General features: G+C 44.0%; 1 protein-coding gene across 6 annotated transcripts in view; it reads right to left on the bottom strand.

Annotated features, from left to right (window-relative positions):
- Nucleotides 1-16,336, bottom strand: part of LOC120394273 (F-box only protein 16-like) — a 44,864-nt gene that overhangs the window by 22,667 nt on the left and 5,861 nt on the right. For 5 of the 6 annotated variants that reach the window (XM_039518520.1, XM_039518515.1, XM_039518517.1 and 2 more), the window contains exons 2-5: nt 10,968-11,111; nt 8,528-8,563; nt 1,804-2,010; nt 164-328 (exon numbers count right to left, since the gene is read on the bottom strand). In XM_039518520.1, the coding sequence (XP_039374454.1) occupies nt 164-328; nt 1,804-2,010; nt 8,528-8,563; nt 10,968-11,063 (504 nt within the window). In that variant the 5' untranslated portion in view covers nt 11,064-11,111. The remainder of the gene's footprint in view (nt 1-163; nt 329-1,803; nt 2,011-8,527; nt 8,564-10,967; nt 11,112-16,336) is intronic. The other variant, XM_039518516.1, reaches the window with a different exon arrangement.

Raw genomic sequence — 16,336 nt, 5'->3', positions numbered from 1 at the left:
GGTAATGAATGATATCGAGCACCAAGCAGTAATTTTAAGTAGCAAATCCTCTTCTGGTTTGACAAGTGTGATACTATGCAGTGAGAGGCAAACCAACAGAAGCAACCCTGATGCTCAGATATTCTCTGCTACCATCCCATGTCTCCCAGAGCGACAGAGATACCTTGGGCCTTGTCACATGAAGCTCCTTCACCATCTCAATGTAGTGTTTCTTCCAGATTCCCTGCTCAAAGGGGGTCGGAGAGAAGTTGATGTACCAGCCAAAACGCAGGCACTTAAGCATCCAGAGCTGATCCAGCTCTGTCAGGTACTTCCAGTGCCAGCTCACCTGTGAATGTCAAAGGTGTAACTATTTCGGCTTACACGCTCATGTAACATAAAGCAGACTGCGAACCCCACCATGTCAACCACTCGCAAGAGTACATCAGAGGTCTTGGAACCCAGCAATGCGTTTAATTTAAATGGGCAGGGACTGCTGTGTAATTCACCCCATGCAGAAAGCCAGCCCCAGACATCGCTTAAATCCCACTTAAGCCCCACTGGTATGGCCCATGCTGATGCATGCTGAGGCGTCCATGAGACACATGGGCCCTGTTAGTGGGGTCTAAGTGGCATTTATGTGGGGCAGAGGCCTTGCACCAGCTGGCCCTCTGCACCAGGGTGACCTTCAGAGGTTACAGGCCAGGAGGGAAGAAACCAATTTGCCCAAGGAAACATCCCTGCATTGCCACCACGTGAACAGGCTCCAGCCTGAACAAATCCTTCACTATTTTCTATCTTAAAAAAACAAGACCCCCAAGTTGGACTGGCCAGTTCTGAAGGTTTTTCACCAGGGCTGTGTGCTGCTATATACTTTCCCAGGCATTTACTTTGCACATGGCATATCTTCAAGCCTAAGGTTAAATGCACCATTAACTTCCTTACTCATTAGTGACACTATTGACACTGCTGAGGCCCTCCTTTCTGGGTACGTCGTTTCCAAAACTAGCTTCCTCCTGGCCATGCATGGACAACGTAGACCCTGGCACTGAGCGTCTTATTCAGAAGCTCCACCTTGAGCATTTCTGCTCCCCCGAAGCCAGCACACAGCACAATACATGCATTTCAAAAGATTTTGAAAGCAAGACAAGACAAGACAAGAGGGCAAGATTTTCAAAAGCAGCTATTTATTTTGGATGCCCAACTTCAGGTGCCTTAAAGGGCTTGATTTTCAGAGAGAGCCAGGCCCTCACCTTTGGAAAAATCAGCACTTTAAGGTGTCACAAGTTGGGCTCCTGAAAATGGAGGCATCCAAAAATCACTAGTCACTTTTGAAAATCTTGGCCACAATGTTTACACTGTCTTAAATCCTAGAATCGTTGAAATAGAGATAATCTAGTCCATTCCTCCACGATCTTGCAACAATTCTGTGCACTAGATTATATAGCCAAATAATTCCCTCTACATTGGCACTTATAAAGAGTCTCTTGCACTGTTATGAAGGCCACTGGCACAAGTATATTGTAAAAATCAGGTGCTTCCTTACAGGTCCTCTCAAGTTGAGACTTGAGAGGGAAGGCTAGCTTGGCACGGAGGGATAGCTCAGTGGTTTGAGCATTGGCCTGCTAAACCCAGGGTTGTGAGTTCAATCCTTGAGGGGGCCACTTATTTAGGGATCTGGGGCAAAAATCTGTCTGGGGATTGGTCCTGCTTTGAGCAGGGGGTTGGACTAGACAACCTCCTGGGGTCCCTTCCAACCCTGATATTCTATATCTAACTAACTTGAAAGTAGCTTTTACATTCCAGATACGTGCTGTTTTTTACCTGTGCACATCGACAGAGACTCCTGGGGTCCAGGAAAGAAAAGATGTATAAAGACAACACTCTGGGAAGCTTTGTGGTGAAATCCAGGGCTTCAACTGGAACTCGGTCCTGCAACTGCTTAGAACAGAATTTCTGCTGCGCCAGGGAGCAGCGTTCCAACAAATCTATTAGGATCCTTCGCCTCTGACCATCTGTCCACTTGTCAAACTGAAAAAGGGAAATGCAGGTTTTGTGGCACCAGAGATACAGCTTTTAAAAAATAAAATTAATATTCAAGGCAAGGTAAACGCAAGTACAAATGCCATCGCTTCTGGTGAATCATTCCAGGGCAAAGGATGTGGAAATCACAGACAAATGTAAAGGCTAAATTACAAGAAACTGCAAATGCATGCAACATGTGACTTAACATCTTTAAAGATCCATCTTCCAGGGCACAAATCTGGAAATACTTGTGTGTGTAAGGCACTTTATTCCCATCAGCAGTCCTGGGTGTTGACTTCAATTGGACTATTCACAGAAGTAAAAACATTCATGTATATAGTGTTTAAGCCTCAGGACACCTCTGTGCAGTAGAGAAATACTATTATGCCCATTTTACCTAAGGGGAACTGAAGCATAGAGAAACTAAGGCCCAGATCCTCAAAGGTATTCAGGCTCCTAACTTCCATTGAAATCAATGGCCTAAATAAGATCACATAGAAATTCTGTGAGGGAGCAGGGACTTGAACCCACATCTCCAGCTAGGACCCTAACCTCCATCCTGCCTCTCCTTAGCACCTCCAAGACAACATGACTGTAACAGACGTGCATGGAAAGGGTTAAAAAGTTCTGGGCTCACCTGTGGGAAGACAAGCACATTTAGGTAATCAATCTATCACAGAGGGTGATAAAGTGAGACAGTCCATAAGCAGAGCTGAGCTAGGGACGTGTAGACAGGGTTAGTAGAGCGGCAGCAATGAAGTATGTTTTTCTTTTTGTAAGCAGTAAAAGATGGAAAGGGAGAGCACGGCAGGAACGTCCTGCAGGGGCGGCTCTATTATTTTGCTGCCTCAAGCATGGCAGTCAGGCGGCTTTCGGCGGCATCCCTGCGGGACGTCCACTGGTAACACGGATTTGGTGGTGGTTCTGCGGGAGGTCCGCCAGTCCCACGCCTTCGGCATACCCACCGCCAAATTGCCGCTGAAGCCGCGGGACTGGTGGACCTTCCGCAGGCGCGCCGCCGAAGGCAGCCTGACTGCCGCCCTCACGGCGACCGGCAGGCGCCCCCCCTCAGCTTACTGTCCCAGGCACGCGCTTGGTGTGCTGGTACCTATAGCCGCCCCTGACTTCCTGTTGGGAATGACTCAGTCACAGGCAATCCTTGCACTTCATGTCAGAAAATTCAAGGTCAGCCCTGTCCCATACAGCAAAAAGTGCCAAAAGTTAGAAAACATGTAAGAAGACCATTCCACAAACAGTTGGGACCGATGGGAGCTTGTAATCATTAGAAATGCAGCATTTAAAGATGGTATTCTAGGCCTGAAATGCTTCTTACCAGATTTTAAACTGATTACTACTCAATCCTGTTCCCTATCAGCAGAAATAACACCTGTTCTCCATGTTTACCCATGAAAGCTTATGCCCAAATAAATCTGTCACCGGACTCCTACCTGTTATCCAAATCAGCTCACTGAGAATGAAGCTTTCTGAGTTGTCTTTGGGGTGCTGCTTGCCCTGTTATGTTCTTAAACCTTTCCAGCATTGAGGACATATTCTCTATTGGCCAAATCCTGAGGTCTTTACTTGCTTTACTTAACTTCAACGGGAATTTGAAGTTCTCACTTAAAGGTGATCTCCAAGGAAACAAATAATAGGTTTGTTGGTTTTTTTTGTTTCTTTGTGATGGATAAGAAAGACTTAACTTACTGTTTTTTACAGCTGGATTTTTATATTAGAAATTCTACCCTGTTTTTCTTGGAAGATTCTATGGATACCTGGAGAACTGGTGGGATTATGATAATAGAGACACATACAGATGAAACCTGATTAATTTAGAAGGAAAACAATTTATTTTCAGACTGTTTAAAACTGTTGTTTGATTGTTTTTAAGATTTATTTAATTCATTTATGTGAGAATCAGTTGGCAGAAAAGATGCCTTTGTTCAGATTCAATCAGCCTACTCCTTCTCACAAACACATCTGTAAGATCTCCAACAAGTTCTCCAGCAGAACCAGAAAAGGACAGACCTGGCATTCCTGACAGCTCCAAAATAAGGTACAAAACAAGCAGAAAAAGTTCCCACTTTAAGGCTTTTTTATTCATCATAAAGTGCAAAGCAGGTAACCAACCCATTCCCCGGCCCTTTGCATATTACCTTTAACTCTAGGGAGATTTTGCCAGAGTACTAAGTAAAAACTGAAGAGGCACCTCACAATTTGCTCCTATAAAAACATGTTCGCTGAGATGATAAAACTGTCAGTCAATGACAATTCCCAATTTTCTATTCAATATAAATAATGAAGACAAAGAGCTAACTAGTTTACTGTCTTCCACACCAGCAGCTTGGTTTGAAGTGATCAGAACAAATTTAGCTCATTCTTTAATGGATCAGGAAGTTTGCTCCTAATTCACTCTTCACATTTTCTCATAATTTTGGAATAAAGTATAACTTCAGTATCCCCAGTTGTCCTAACTGCTTTGTTGTTGGATTTGCCAGCAGACTTCTGTACTTGCATTTTAAATGGATACTCTCCTGACATTAATGCCATATGGTCAGCAGCACAGGAAGCACACAGCTTCTTTTCCAAGGTGATATATTCAGCAGCAGCAAAGCAGTTAAGCATGCCTAATTTGTCTCTTTTTTCAGTATTAACTGTATAAGAATGACACAACCCTTACCCTTTTTTACCTTTCACCACAGTTCCTCCTCTTGCATTTGATTACATTAATCCAACCAGTTTAACTGGATTTATCTTTGCAAGGTGCTGCACCTTCTCTATTGCTCTACTGGTAAATATTTTTCCTTTTTGTGTGTCTTCTTCCAAGCACTTGAGAGCAAAGACTCCACAAGGACTATGTGATATAACATTATTTTGGATGTTGCACATGTGAACGTACGGCTGTCTGCCTGTAATTCTGCACATATACAGTACCACAGCATGTCAATAGCGATAGCACCGAGGAGGACCTTCAGGACCGAAACAGAAGGGTCTCTCTTCACTTGAGCTGAAGGAGAGCTCCTTTCAAGTAGCAAGCTGTTACAGTTCCTCAGGCTAACCATTAGAAGCAGACATGATCGCATGCACATCACATACTAGCTACAGGAGTTAGAACAGTGATACTCAGACTGAGGCTCGGGAGCCACAAGTGGCTCTTTAATGCACCTCCTGCGGCTTTTTGCAGCACATGATATTAAAAACACTGTGTGATTTAATTATTAATCAGTCTAAGTCACTAACCAATCAGGATGCTTTTACTGTGTTATTAACCAGTTGTAGAATACTTAGTTATTTTGCTATGAGAATCATAGGCGCCGACTTCACCTCTTTCCCGTGGGTGCTCGACCTCACATCTGCCCCTGGCCCTGACCCTTCCCCAAAGTCCCTGGCCGAACTCTGCCCCCTCCCTGCCAATATTCCAATTCCTTCCCCAAATACCCGCCCAGGCCCTGCCTCTTCCCTGTCTCCTCCCCGAGCGCACCACGTTCCCGCTCCTCCCCCTCCCTCCCAAAGCATGCTAACACTGCCAAACAGCTGTTTGGCGGTGGCCGGGCGGGAAACGCTAGGAGGTAGGTGGAGGAGCACAGACGCGGCATGCTCATACGAGGGGGAGGAGGAGGTGGGGCAGGGAGTGAGGGGAGCTTGGCTGCCGGTGTGTGCAGAGCACCCACTAATTTTTCCCCGTGCGTGCTCTTTTTCCCCATAGGTGCTCCAGTCACGGAGCACCCACAGAGTCGGTGCCTATGGTGAGAATAATTATATCTCTATGAGCAAGCGTGTGTACGTGTGTGTAAATGAAACAATTAATTCACACAACTGCGGCTCTTTTGGGTAATGCTGATCGTTAATTTGGTTCCTGAACCACTGAGGTCTGAGTATCACTGAGTTAAAATCACATGCATCCAGGCACTCAAACCTAGGACTGGATTCTCCGGCCACTGTGTCACATTCTAGCAGAGACAACTCTCTCATCTCCTGTGCCAATCACTCCCACTCAACCCCACTGTAAAGACTCATAGACTTTAAGGCCAGAAGGGACCATCATGATCATCTAGTCTAAACTGCACATTGCAGGCCACTCCTGTAATAGACCCCTAACCTCTGGGTGAGTTACTGAAGTCCTTAAATCATGATTTAAAGACTTCAAGTTACACAGAATACACCATTTACACTAGTTTAAACCTGCAAGTGACCTGTGCCTCGTGCTGCAGATAAAACCAGGGGTCTCTGCCAATCTGACCTGGGGGAAAATTCCTTCCCAACCCCAAATATGGAGATCAGTTAGACCCTGAGCATGTGGGCAAGATCCATCAGCCTGACACTACAGAAAATTCTTTTTTGGTAATTCAGAACCCTCCCCATCTACTCTCCCATCACTGGCCATTGGGGATATTTGCTTTTAATTGCAGTGTAAGCCTACCTTGAGAGGGGGACAAAAGTGGCTTTTTGAATTCTGGAGGTGGCTGGGGACTATTGCTGTGCTACCCATACTTCCCATGGAGCTGTCCAACAGCATGGAATAATCAGAGCCCAGTGCATTCTGGCCATGTCTCCTCCCAAACCCAAAGTGCTCCAGCCACGCCTCTCACATGTCTATGCCATAAGCAGAGCAGGGGGTGGCCTACGTTTTTGTGTTTTACACTCATTTTTCACCAGTGTAAATATTGTTGAAAGGTGCAAGGCAGTGGAGAATCAAGAACAAAGGAACTAAGCACATAAGCAAAGTTACTAACGTATCATTTGCAGTGTCAGATCCTTAACCTTTCAGAAGATTGCATTGCATTTTGGGAGAAGGAAGCTTTAGTTTTTCAACTTTTACAGCCCATGGCTAGTAATATACGTGCTAAACCGTTTGTACTTTTCCTTTCAGATTTTCTGGGAACATTTTAAAACAGAAACTGCAATTTTCAAGATTCAATTTTTGTGTTTGGCAGTTGTTGAGCTCTGGTGCAAACAACTATTTTTGTACAATCAGAACTTAATTATTTTATTTCCTGAAACTGGAGTACATTCTTTATTATCTAAACATACATGTGCCAAATAGCTACACAAGGCATGTTTTCTGTAATTGTGAATAGTCACAATGAATTTAAATACAAAATATTTGTCCTTAACAGACCAGTTTATTCACAAAAGTTTTTAACACCTGTGACCTTTTAAATTTATATAGCTACACTAGTCAAACAGTGCTATTATGCAAGAATTGGGGATCACAACACAGTGGAGAGAAGCATCATCATCATTTTTATACTTCTATTTGACTTGTATATCTATGGGGCCACATACCCGACACCTATTCTTCTGGCTACATTTTGAAAAACCATGCAGTTACCATTGAGGATGACAAATATACATAGCTGAATTCATTCTTACTGAATGCTCCTTTCTTGTGTGTTTATTTCTGTTCATCTGGCACAGGATGAACATTACAGGTGCTCTCCCAGAACTGTTCCATTCATTTGATTTTCCCTTACAGGACAGGAAGGGTTCTCCAGTGGTTAGAGTGCTAGTGTGGGACTTGGGGAGAATCGGGTTCAGTTACCTTCTCTGCTACAGACTCTGTACCTCAGTGCCATATCTATAAAATGGGGATCATAGCACTACCCTGACTCACCAGCATCTTGTGAAGATAACACTAAAAGACTGACAGGTACTCAGGTAAAAGGGCCATATAACTATCACGGATAAATCACACTTATTATCTATCTATTTCCAGTGTTAAAAAGCCTTCCTGGCCTTTATAGCACTATCTAAACATCAGTACGGCTACGTTTTAGTCACAGGTACTTTTAATAAAAGTCATGGACAGGTCACGGGCAGTAAACAAAAATAAAAGTAAACACGGGAACCGTGGCCAATGGGAACTGTGGAGGCGGTGTCTGCAGGAGGAGGCAGCATGCAAAGCCACCTGGCCACGCCTCCACCTACGAGCTGAGCAAGGGGGATGTTGCCGTTTCCAGGGAGCCCCTCAGGTAAGCGTCACCCAGAACCCGCCTCACCCCATCCGTGCCCCAACCCCCTCCCCATTCCCACACCCAAACTCTGCTGCTGGTGGGGGATGAGGGCATGGTGGCCCAAGACTGACCTAGCAGAAGCTGATGCGACTGGCACAGGGGCTGCCTGAGCTGCCCCTGAGCCAGGCGTACCGGCCGCTGCAGAAGTCACGGAGGTCACAGAAAGTCATGGAATCCGTGACTTCTATGACAAACTCGCAGCCTTAAACATCAGACATCTTTGCTGAAGACTTCTTCATAGACTTTTCTTTGGGCTTCCCATCCCATTACAAAACATTCTAAATACTGGGCCACATTTCTCAAGTTCATGACCCCTCCAAAGTTATGCCAGGAATGAATTTGCTGCTTTATGTTTCACCAGAGGTTCAACAGTACACTCTGTCCGTTTCTGACACTTATACCCTGAAAATTAGTCTCATTGTTTGAAACGTGAAATGTGTTTAAAATTCACATCCCGGTCATCTCTTCATTAGTTCTGAAACCAACACATACGTTTAAAGAGAAAACCTTACCCATTTTCCAAGCAAGGCTCTTCTTTCTTCAAATACCTGTTTAAAAAAAAATCACAGAAACACATAAAGTAGAACACATAGAGTGATTCAGTATGTCTCAGGGAAAAAACTCCAGCTTGAAAAAGGATCTATGTAGCCTGTAAAACATGAGTCCTCGATACTGCCATCTGGTCCTTGCAGGGAAATTCTTATACCGATATGGAGTCCACAGAAGTCAATAGGATCCACATGGGTCCACGTATTCCATTCACATTGATCAGGGCCTTAAAGGGTTCATTTGACAGTTGTGCCCTTTATTCATTTTAGGGCTTGTTTTTTTTAGTGAATACAGTGCTCCCGAGAAGCTCCTGGGAGACAGACCTCAAGACCTCTCTTTGTCACGTCAATAGCAACAGCCAGGCCAGCAGCAGTTCATATTTCCTCACATGGCATTGCCAATGTGCTCCAACCTTACGTCGGAGGGCCCACCCTTAGGGGTAAGAAAGGAGTTCAGTCTCCATGGCCCATGCCATCCACAGCCTCTGAAGAGACTACCGCTCAGAGGCACAATTAGTGGCAAGTGTAGTGGTGGTTTTGTGATGTGGGCATTTATCCACTAGGACACAGACTGAAAGCATCAGACTCTTGCCTCCATCACTCAGGAGAGTGCAGTGGGAAGTAGAGAATACAGTAGCTATTCTGTCGTAAGGATCAAAGAGGAGACGCTCATTCACTCAACTCACAAGTGCACATTGAAACAGTTACTAACCATAACTAGGAAAATATTATTCATCATTGCAAACTCCAAACATGTTGTTTTGGCAGCCAGCAAGAAAGGCTCCTGCAGAGAAAGACAATATCCGTGCTGACATTTGGTACAGTCCAACTGTCAACCCTAACTCTGTCTCTCTCAGCAGGGGTGGAAAAATGGCATTTCTTTTCTTTGCATGTTTCCAGTTATTATTTGTTTTGTTTTATTTGCACGGGGCACTTGGCAAAATAATAGGCCCTCCAGTAAGCCTTTTATTGGCTCAACTTTGAAAACATTTGCTACAAGAAAATGATATATAGTCAAAGATCTAAGTTTTGGTTTGGAAAATTTAAGTGAAACAGGGGAGTTATTTCATAGCTGAAAGCAATGTTAATGGCCTCTGATCAAAGAAAGATACCGTGTTTGCTTTCAGTACTCTTAGGAATACAGCTGAGCCAACTCTGCCAAGAAGCTCTGCTTATTCCAGACATTTGGAAACAAATTACCAGAAATCAGTATAATTGTCCCCTGGCTTCCCGTCCTCTTCCACATCAGGTTTGAGCTTCTTGTCCTTTCTTTCAAGGCTTTGCATGACTCTGCTTTATCTTTACTCTGATCTTCTCCCACTCCTGTCCCTCACTGCCTTCTTTACTACAAGTCACCATCCTAAGCATTTCTTTTCTCTTCTCCAATCTCTTTCTACTTTACCTCTTGAGGTTCCTTCCAGCCCCACATTTCTATGATTCTATCATCAGGATTTCTTCTACTCTGCCTCTCAGGACTCGAAGTCCCTTTCTCTTCTCACTCTGATCCCTTTTAAAAGTGAAGACATGATCAGAAAAATGACTACATAAAAATGGCACTTTCTCTTTTGACAGATCTGCTCCCTGTGTGTACTGAGAGTAGTATCTGTTGGTTTTTGTGGTCCTAAATATATTTTTTCTATTTTTCCTGCGTCAGCCCTGCAGAACCAGCACAGGTATGGGAAAGCAGATTATATTCTGGAACGTTATCAAGGGAATTCTTAACTAAATTCTGATGAAAGAATATTACTGGTGATGATGTGTGTGAGAGCCCAGCTGCACTTGCCCCAGATATAGCTGGTAGGGTTTGAAATTAGGGACCAAATTATTTTTACTCATAAACTGGGCACCTCAAGACTTCTAACATATCTGGCACCCTTGGCGGCAATCTCAGCAGAGCAGCCACACACCACGAACCTCTCTGGTCCAAGATGAAGCACGCTGACCGTTTGGTGAAGCCTACACTGCCCCTGTCTGTGCTGTACTTGTTCTGTGGCTCAACTGAAGACTTCGGTCCCTAAGGATATCAGTCCAGCACCTTAAACAATTCAAAGACATTTGTAGTTTTAAAGTAACCCAAGTGGTAAGAAAATAGAAGAAAAGACACAGGGAATTCTATTTTGAAAGTTTATGCACAATACAGCATAAATTAATATTACTGGGCTAAATCCTCCAGTCTTTAAACAATTATTACTGATTCCTTACTCAGGCAAAACTCTCAGTGACTTCCATGAGATAAAGGACTTGAAGATTTGGCTCATCTGCAGTAGAAAAATCTACCTTTAAATAATAGGATGGATTCTAACTATGGACTATATCATTCTTGACTGACTTGCATTAAAGTTTCCTCACATGAGTAAGGGAAGCAGGATTTGGCTTATATCTGACTCAGCTGTATGGGACTTACCTTGTCATTCATAAGCTGATGGTTCAGAGGTGTCCATGTGCTCATCTTGGTTTGCAGTTTGGGGCCATCCATGGTTTTGGGAGGTGCAAATGCCATCAGGAATGCAAGACTGCAGGCCACCCTGATATCCTTCTGCAGAGGAGGCTACAACAATTAGAATAAAAGACCAGCATTATTTCTGTGATGCCCCATTGCAGATGCTAAAGCACATGTTAGTGACAACCATGAATATAATCAAGAAGGAATGTAGAAGTGCCATGGCATAGCAATGAGTCAAGTAAAACTCTTCCTCATAAACTTGAACCCTGCAAAGTAAAGTTAACATTTCTTATAGAAAAGGACAATTCTATGGTCTTAGAAGCTTTTATGATAAGATTTACAGATACACAAAAGAATATCAAGACCTTTTTCCATAAAATCCAGTTGGCAAAGCTGAATGAAGAAGAATCACAACACTTGGATGCTCAGATTTTCCCTGTGGAAATCCTACAGGCCATTCAGAATCCACCAATATGCACAGCATCAAGCTTATCTATCTTAGGGCATGTCTACACTAAAAACTTAAGTCAACCTATGTTAGGTAATTACTGTGGTGGTTCATGTCCACTCTGCCCTCCTTCCATCGGTGGTGCATGTCCTCACCAGGAGCTACTCCACCAATTTAAGAGGGGCTTTGGAGGGGGGGCTGAGAGCCTGGACCCTCAGCTCCGAGCATAGCTCCCCCTGGAGCCGGACTCCCCTGGGGCTCCCCGCTCCCAGACGGGCTCCCAGGTCTCCACTGGTAGCTTGGGGGCATCCCCTCCAGCTCTCAGCTACCCACTCCTTGCTAGGTGGCTGCTGTGCTCCCAGCAGGGAGCCGGGAGCCCTGGCAGCTGCCGGGCTCCTCATGGGGAGCAGGGAGCCCCAGGGAAGAAGCCCTGCTGGGAGGGAGGAAGCCAGGACCCCAAGGGGCAGCCCAGCCTGGCGCAGAACCCCATGGGCCCAGCCTGGATCTAGCTGAAGCCCCCCACCCACCCAACTTTCCTGTCAATTTCAGGTTCTAGCATGGAGCTGTGAAATTGACAAGGCAGCCAACAGCCAATGTAAGTAACCCACCATGACACTGTGTCGCTGTAACTACACTGACATAAGCCCTATGCCTCTCCGGAGGTGGAGTTATGATGTCGGTGTAGTAGGGCACTTACATTGGTTTGAGCAAGGCTGTAGTGTGTACACTGACATAATTAGGTCAACATAAGCTGCCTTATGTCAACCTAAGGTTTTTGTGTAAACAAGCCACGTAAAAATCAAAAGCAACAGCAAAGTCCCTAGTGGATTTTATGGAATCTCTGGGTTTTCTGCTTGGGTTATTGGTTGAAGGTTTTTTGGTTTATTTGCTTGTTTCAGGCTTGTTTCGGGTATATGCAAATATAACACTACAAACCCAGAGATCGAGCTAGGTTTTTATATTGTGCTCATTACGTTAATATCTATATGCACTAATGGCCTGATCCAAAGTCACTAAAGTCAATGGGAGTCTTTCCATTAACTTACCTGGGTTCTGGATCTGGCCTTAATTCAGTTAGGGCTAGATTATAAACTAGGATTCTGCTCCTGGGGAAGACGAGAGGAAGAACTGTATCTCAGAGAGTCACAATCTGAGCAGGGGCAAATGACGGAGTCAGGATGGCCTTAATCCCCTTTTATTTCCTTGAACGTCTGAGTGAAGGCTATGAGAATCTAATCTTTAAGGAAGATTCCATGGAGCTTATGAGAAAAAAATCATTTCAATCTACTAAAAGAAAAAGATCAATTTAAGACAGATGGTGGCACGTAGTTAAAACTGTTGTTCAAAACAATTGTGCAGGAGGATATTTCCAGCACCTTCAACCTGTGGGAAAGGGTAAAGAAATCAAGGGCCTCCAGTCTCTATACACTGTGTTTAAAAGAGGGCTCAGAAGGAGAAAATCCCTCTGCATCTTTACCTGCTTTTTTGGAGGAAACCTTACACACGTAAATGGGATCCTTTGCTGACAACAGACAGGGCTAGTCCTTCAACTGCAACTATAGTAAATTTATGATGCCCCACCCAACTCAGCAAGATTCTTAAGCACATAGCTAATCTTAAGCATGTGAATGGTCTCATTTACTTTAATGGGACTATTTAAGTGCTTAACATTAGGCATGTGCTTAAGAATACAGCTGGATCAGGGCCTTAGACTTCAAAACTTCTGGGGTAGTGGCTGTTCTTTATTTTATATGTCTACAGCAGCCAGCACAATGGGACCCTCAAGCCTGACTAGGTCTCTGTATGATACTGTCATACTGCTACTGCTAACAAATAAATCAAGTGGGTCTTTCCAATCAGGAATTATGTTGAATGATTTCCCTTGTTTTTCGATCAGTGAATGACCAAAAGGGGTTTTGCAAGAATCAGGAAGCAAATAAGTTTTTTTCCCCAAGCTCCCGACGCTGCAGAGAAAACAAGCTGCAAAGATTTAATCTTCTTAAAGACAAATGTAATAACATTGGAGATACTTTTGCACTATTTTCCCTACTAGGTTATACATCATTTTAAGAAACATAAATGCTTACATTTAAACTAGCAGAATGAGATTCAAAATGGTTAAGAATTGAATGAAAGCTCCTATCATCCTGCATTTTAGTGGATTTGTTTTTGGATGTTTGTATTGATTCTGTGGCTTATGGCACTGGGGTTTTTTTTACAACAATTGGAGACCTGAGGTCAAATGTGTCACTGCACTATGTTTTTTTTATTAATTCTCTCTTTTGTGGCACCAAATAAATGTCATCTCTACTGGTCTAAACTGTAGTGTCTTTATACAAATATTTGTCCAAATACGTGAAAAGCTTTCTCTTTATCCTAAATCCTGTAACAGGCTTTAATGGGTCTGCATAAGAGCCCATCCCCCAGGAGCCAGTGGCAGGATTGTAGTCTTAGATTCTAACATTCTGAAAATTGAATAATTTCTTTTAAATGAAGTGACATTAAAAATGTCTGAAGTCCTTAATATGATTATTGGGTGCCTGTTCTGTAAATATTTCAGTATGTTTATTTTAAAGCTTTCATGATGGCAGGATGATTTAGGACTTGTGGAACAAAAGAAAAGCTAACTCTGATACAGTATGTATTGCTATCCTGCCATAACTCCAACTACTACAAAAACCTTCAGCAAACACCTTTGTATAACACTTTGCCAATACAAACACGCTCTGAGGCTCACAAGAAAAACCTTACGGAAAACCCAGTCCTGCAGTCTATCCAGTCAAGATTCCCTTCTTTGCTTCTGAAAATGTGGCAGGATCGGCCCCAGCAGATCACCCTTTCCTTGTATTTTTCTATTTCTTTACAAATATGATGGAAGCAGAGGAGTGAAGAGAACCGGTAAAACATACACAATTCCTGTCCTCGCTATCTTTTGATGCAATATGGTTTAATAGCTAGATCAGGAGACCCTCTGATAGGACTCCTAGTTCCTGGTTTCTTTTTAGTGTGGAGTTTCTTAAAGCAGTTATGTAACTAGATGACAGGTTGCAAAGTCAAGCACTCCAAAGTGTCTGTGTAACCTTAATATGGCTTCCTTGTGCATTGCACTGATATAGTTTTAACCTACATGATAACATAATATTTTTTCTACAGCAGCCTGGCCTCATCCAGTGCATAGGAAGGACAGTGCTTACAATAACACTGCAGGCTGATGAAGCACTTCAGTACAAAACAAAACAAAAAAACAGGTTCAGGCAGTCATGTTCCTGTTCTGAGAGAAAAGTTAGTATCAAAGCATCAAAACAAAAACAAAAATAATCCCAACCCTGGTTTCACAGATGACTGCCTTCTTCCTACACAGGCTCTTCTTTCATAGAATCATAGAATATTAGGGTTGGAAGAAACCTCAGGAGGTCATCTAGTCGAATCCCCTGCTCAAAGCAGGACCAACCCCACTAAATCATCCCAGCCAGGGCTCTAGCTGGGCCTTAAAAACCTCTAAGGATGGACATTCCACCACCTCCCTAGGTAACCCATTCCAGTGCTTCACCACCCTCCTAGTGAAATAGCGTTTCCTAATATCCAGTCGAGACCTCCCCCACTGCAACTTGAGACCATTGCTTCTTGTTCTGTCATCTGCCACCACTGAGAACAGCCTAGCACCATCCTCTTTGGAACCCCCCCTTCAGGTAGTTGAAGGCTGCTATCAAATCTTCCCTCACTCTTCTCTTCTGTAGATAAAATAACCCCAGTTCCCTCTGCATCTCCTCATAAGTCATGTGCCCCATCCCCCTAAGCATTTCTGTTGCCCTCTGCTCTTTCCAATCTGTCCACATCCCTTCTGTAGTGGGGGGACCAAAACTGAACATAATACTCCAGGTGTGGCCTCACCAGTGCCAAATAGAGGGAAATAATCACTTCCCTCGATCTGCTGGCAGTGCTCCTACTAATACAGCCCAATATGCCGTTGGCCTTCTTGGCAACAAGGGCACACTGCTGACTCAGATCCAGCTTCTCATCCACTGTAATCCCCAGGTCCTTTTCTGCAGAACTGCCGCTTAGCCAGTTGGCCCTCAGCCTGTAGTGGTGCATGGGATTCTTCCTTCCTAAGTGCAGGACTCTGCGCTTGTCCTTGTTGAACCTCATTAGATTTCTTTTGGCCCAATCCTCCAATTTGTCTGGGTCACTTTGGACCCTATCCCTACCCTCCAGCATATCTACTTCTCCCCACAGCTTAGTGTCATGTGCGAACTTGCTGAGGGTGCAATTAATCCCATCATCCAGATCATTAATAAAGATGTTGAACAAAACCGACCCCAGGACCAACCGCTGGGGCACTCCGCTTGATACTGGTTGCCAACTAGACATCGAGCAGTTGATCACTACCTGTTGAGCCCGATGATCTAGCCAGCTTTCTATCCACCTTATAGTCCATTCACCCAATCCATACTTCTTTAACTTGCTGGCAAGAATACTGTGGGAAACCGTATTAAAAGCTTTGCTAAAGTCAAGATATATCACATCCACTGCTTTCCCCATTCCACAGAGCCAGTTATCTCATCACAGAAGGCAATTAGGTTGGTCAGGCATGACTTGCCCTTGGTGAATCCATGTTGACTGTTCTTGATCACCTTCCTCTCCTCCAAGTGCTTCAAAATGGATTCCTTGAGGACTTGCTCCATGATTTTGCCGGGGACTAAAGTGAGGCTGACCGGTCTCTAGTTCCCCAGGTTCTCTTTCTTCCCTTTTTTAAATACGGGCACTATATTTGCCTTTTTCCAATTGTCCGGGACCTCCCCTGATCGCCATGAATTTTCAAAGATGATGGTCAATGGCTCTGAACTCACATCAGCCAACTCCCTCAGCACCCTTTTCAGTTCCT

This window comes from Mauremys reevesii, unplaced genomic scaffold, assembly GCF_016161935.1.
Source record: "Mauremys reevesii isolate NIE-2019 unplaced genomic scaffold, ASM1616193v1 Contig46, whole genome shotgun sequence".
NCBI classification, from domain to species: Eukaryota; Metazoa; Chordata; order Testudines; family Geoemydidae; genus Mauremys; species Mauremys reevesii.
The sequence above is the reverse complement of the archived record's forward strand: the minus strand, read 5'-3'. Positions and strand labels throughout refer to the sequence as shown.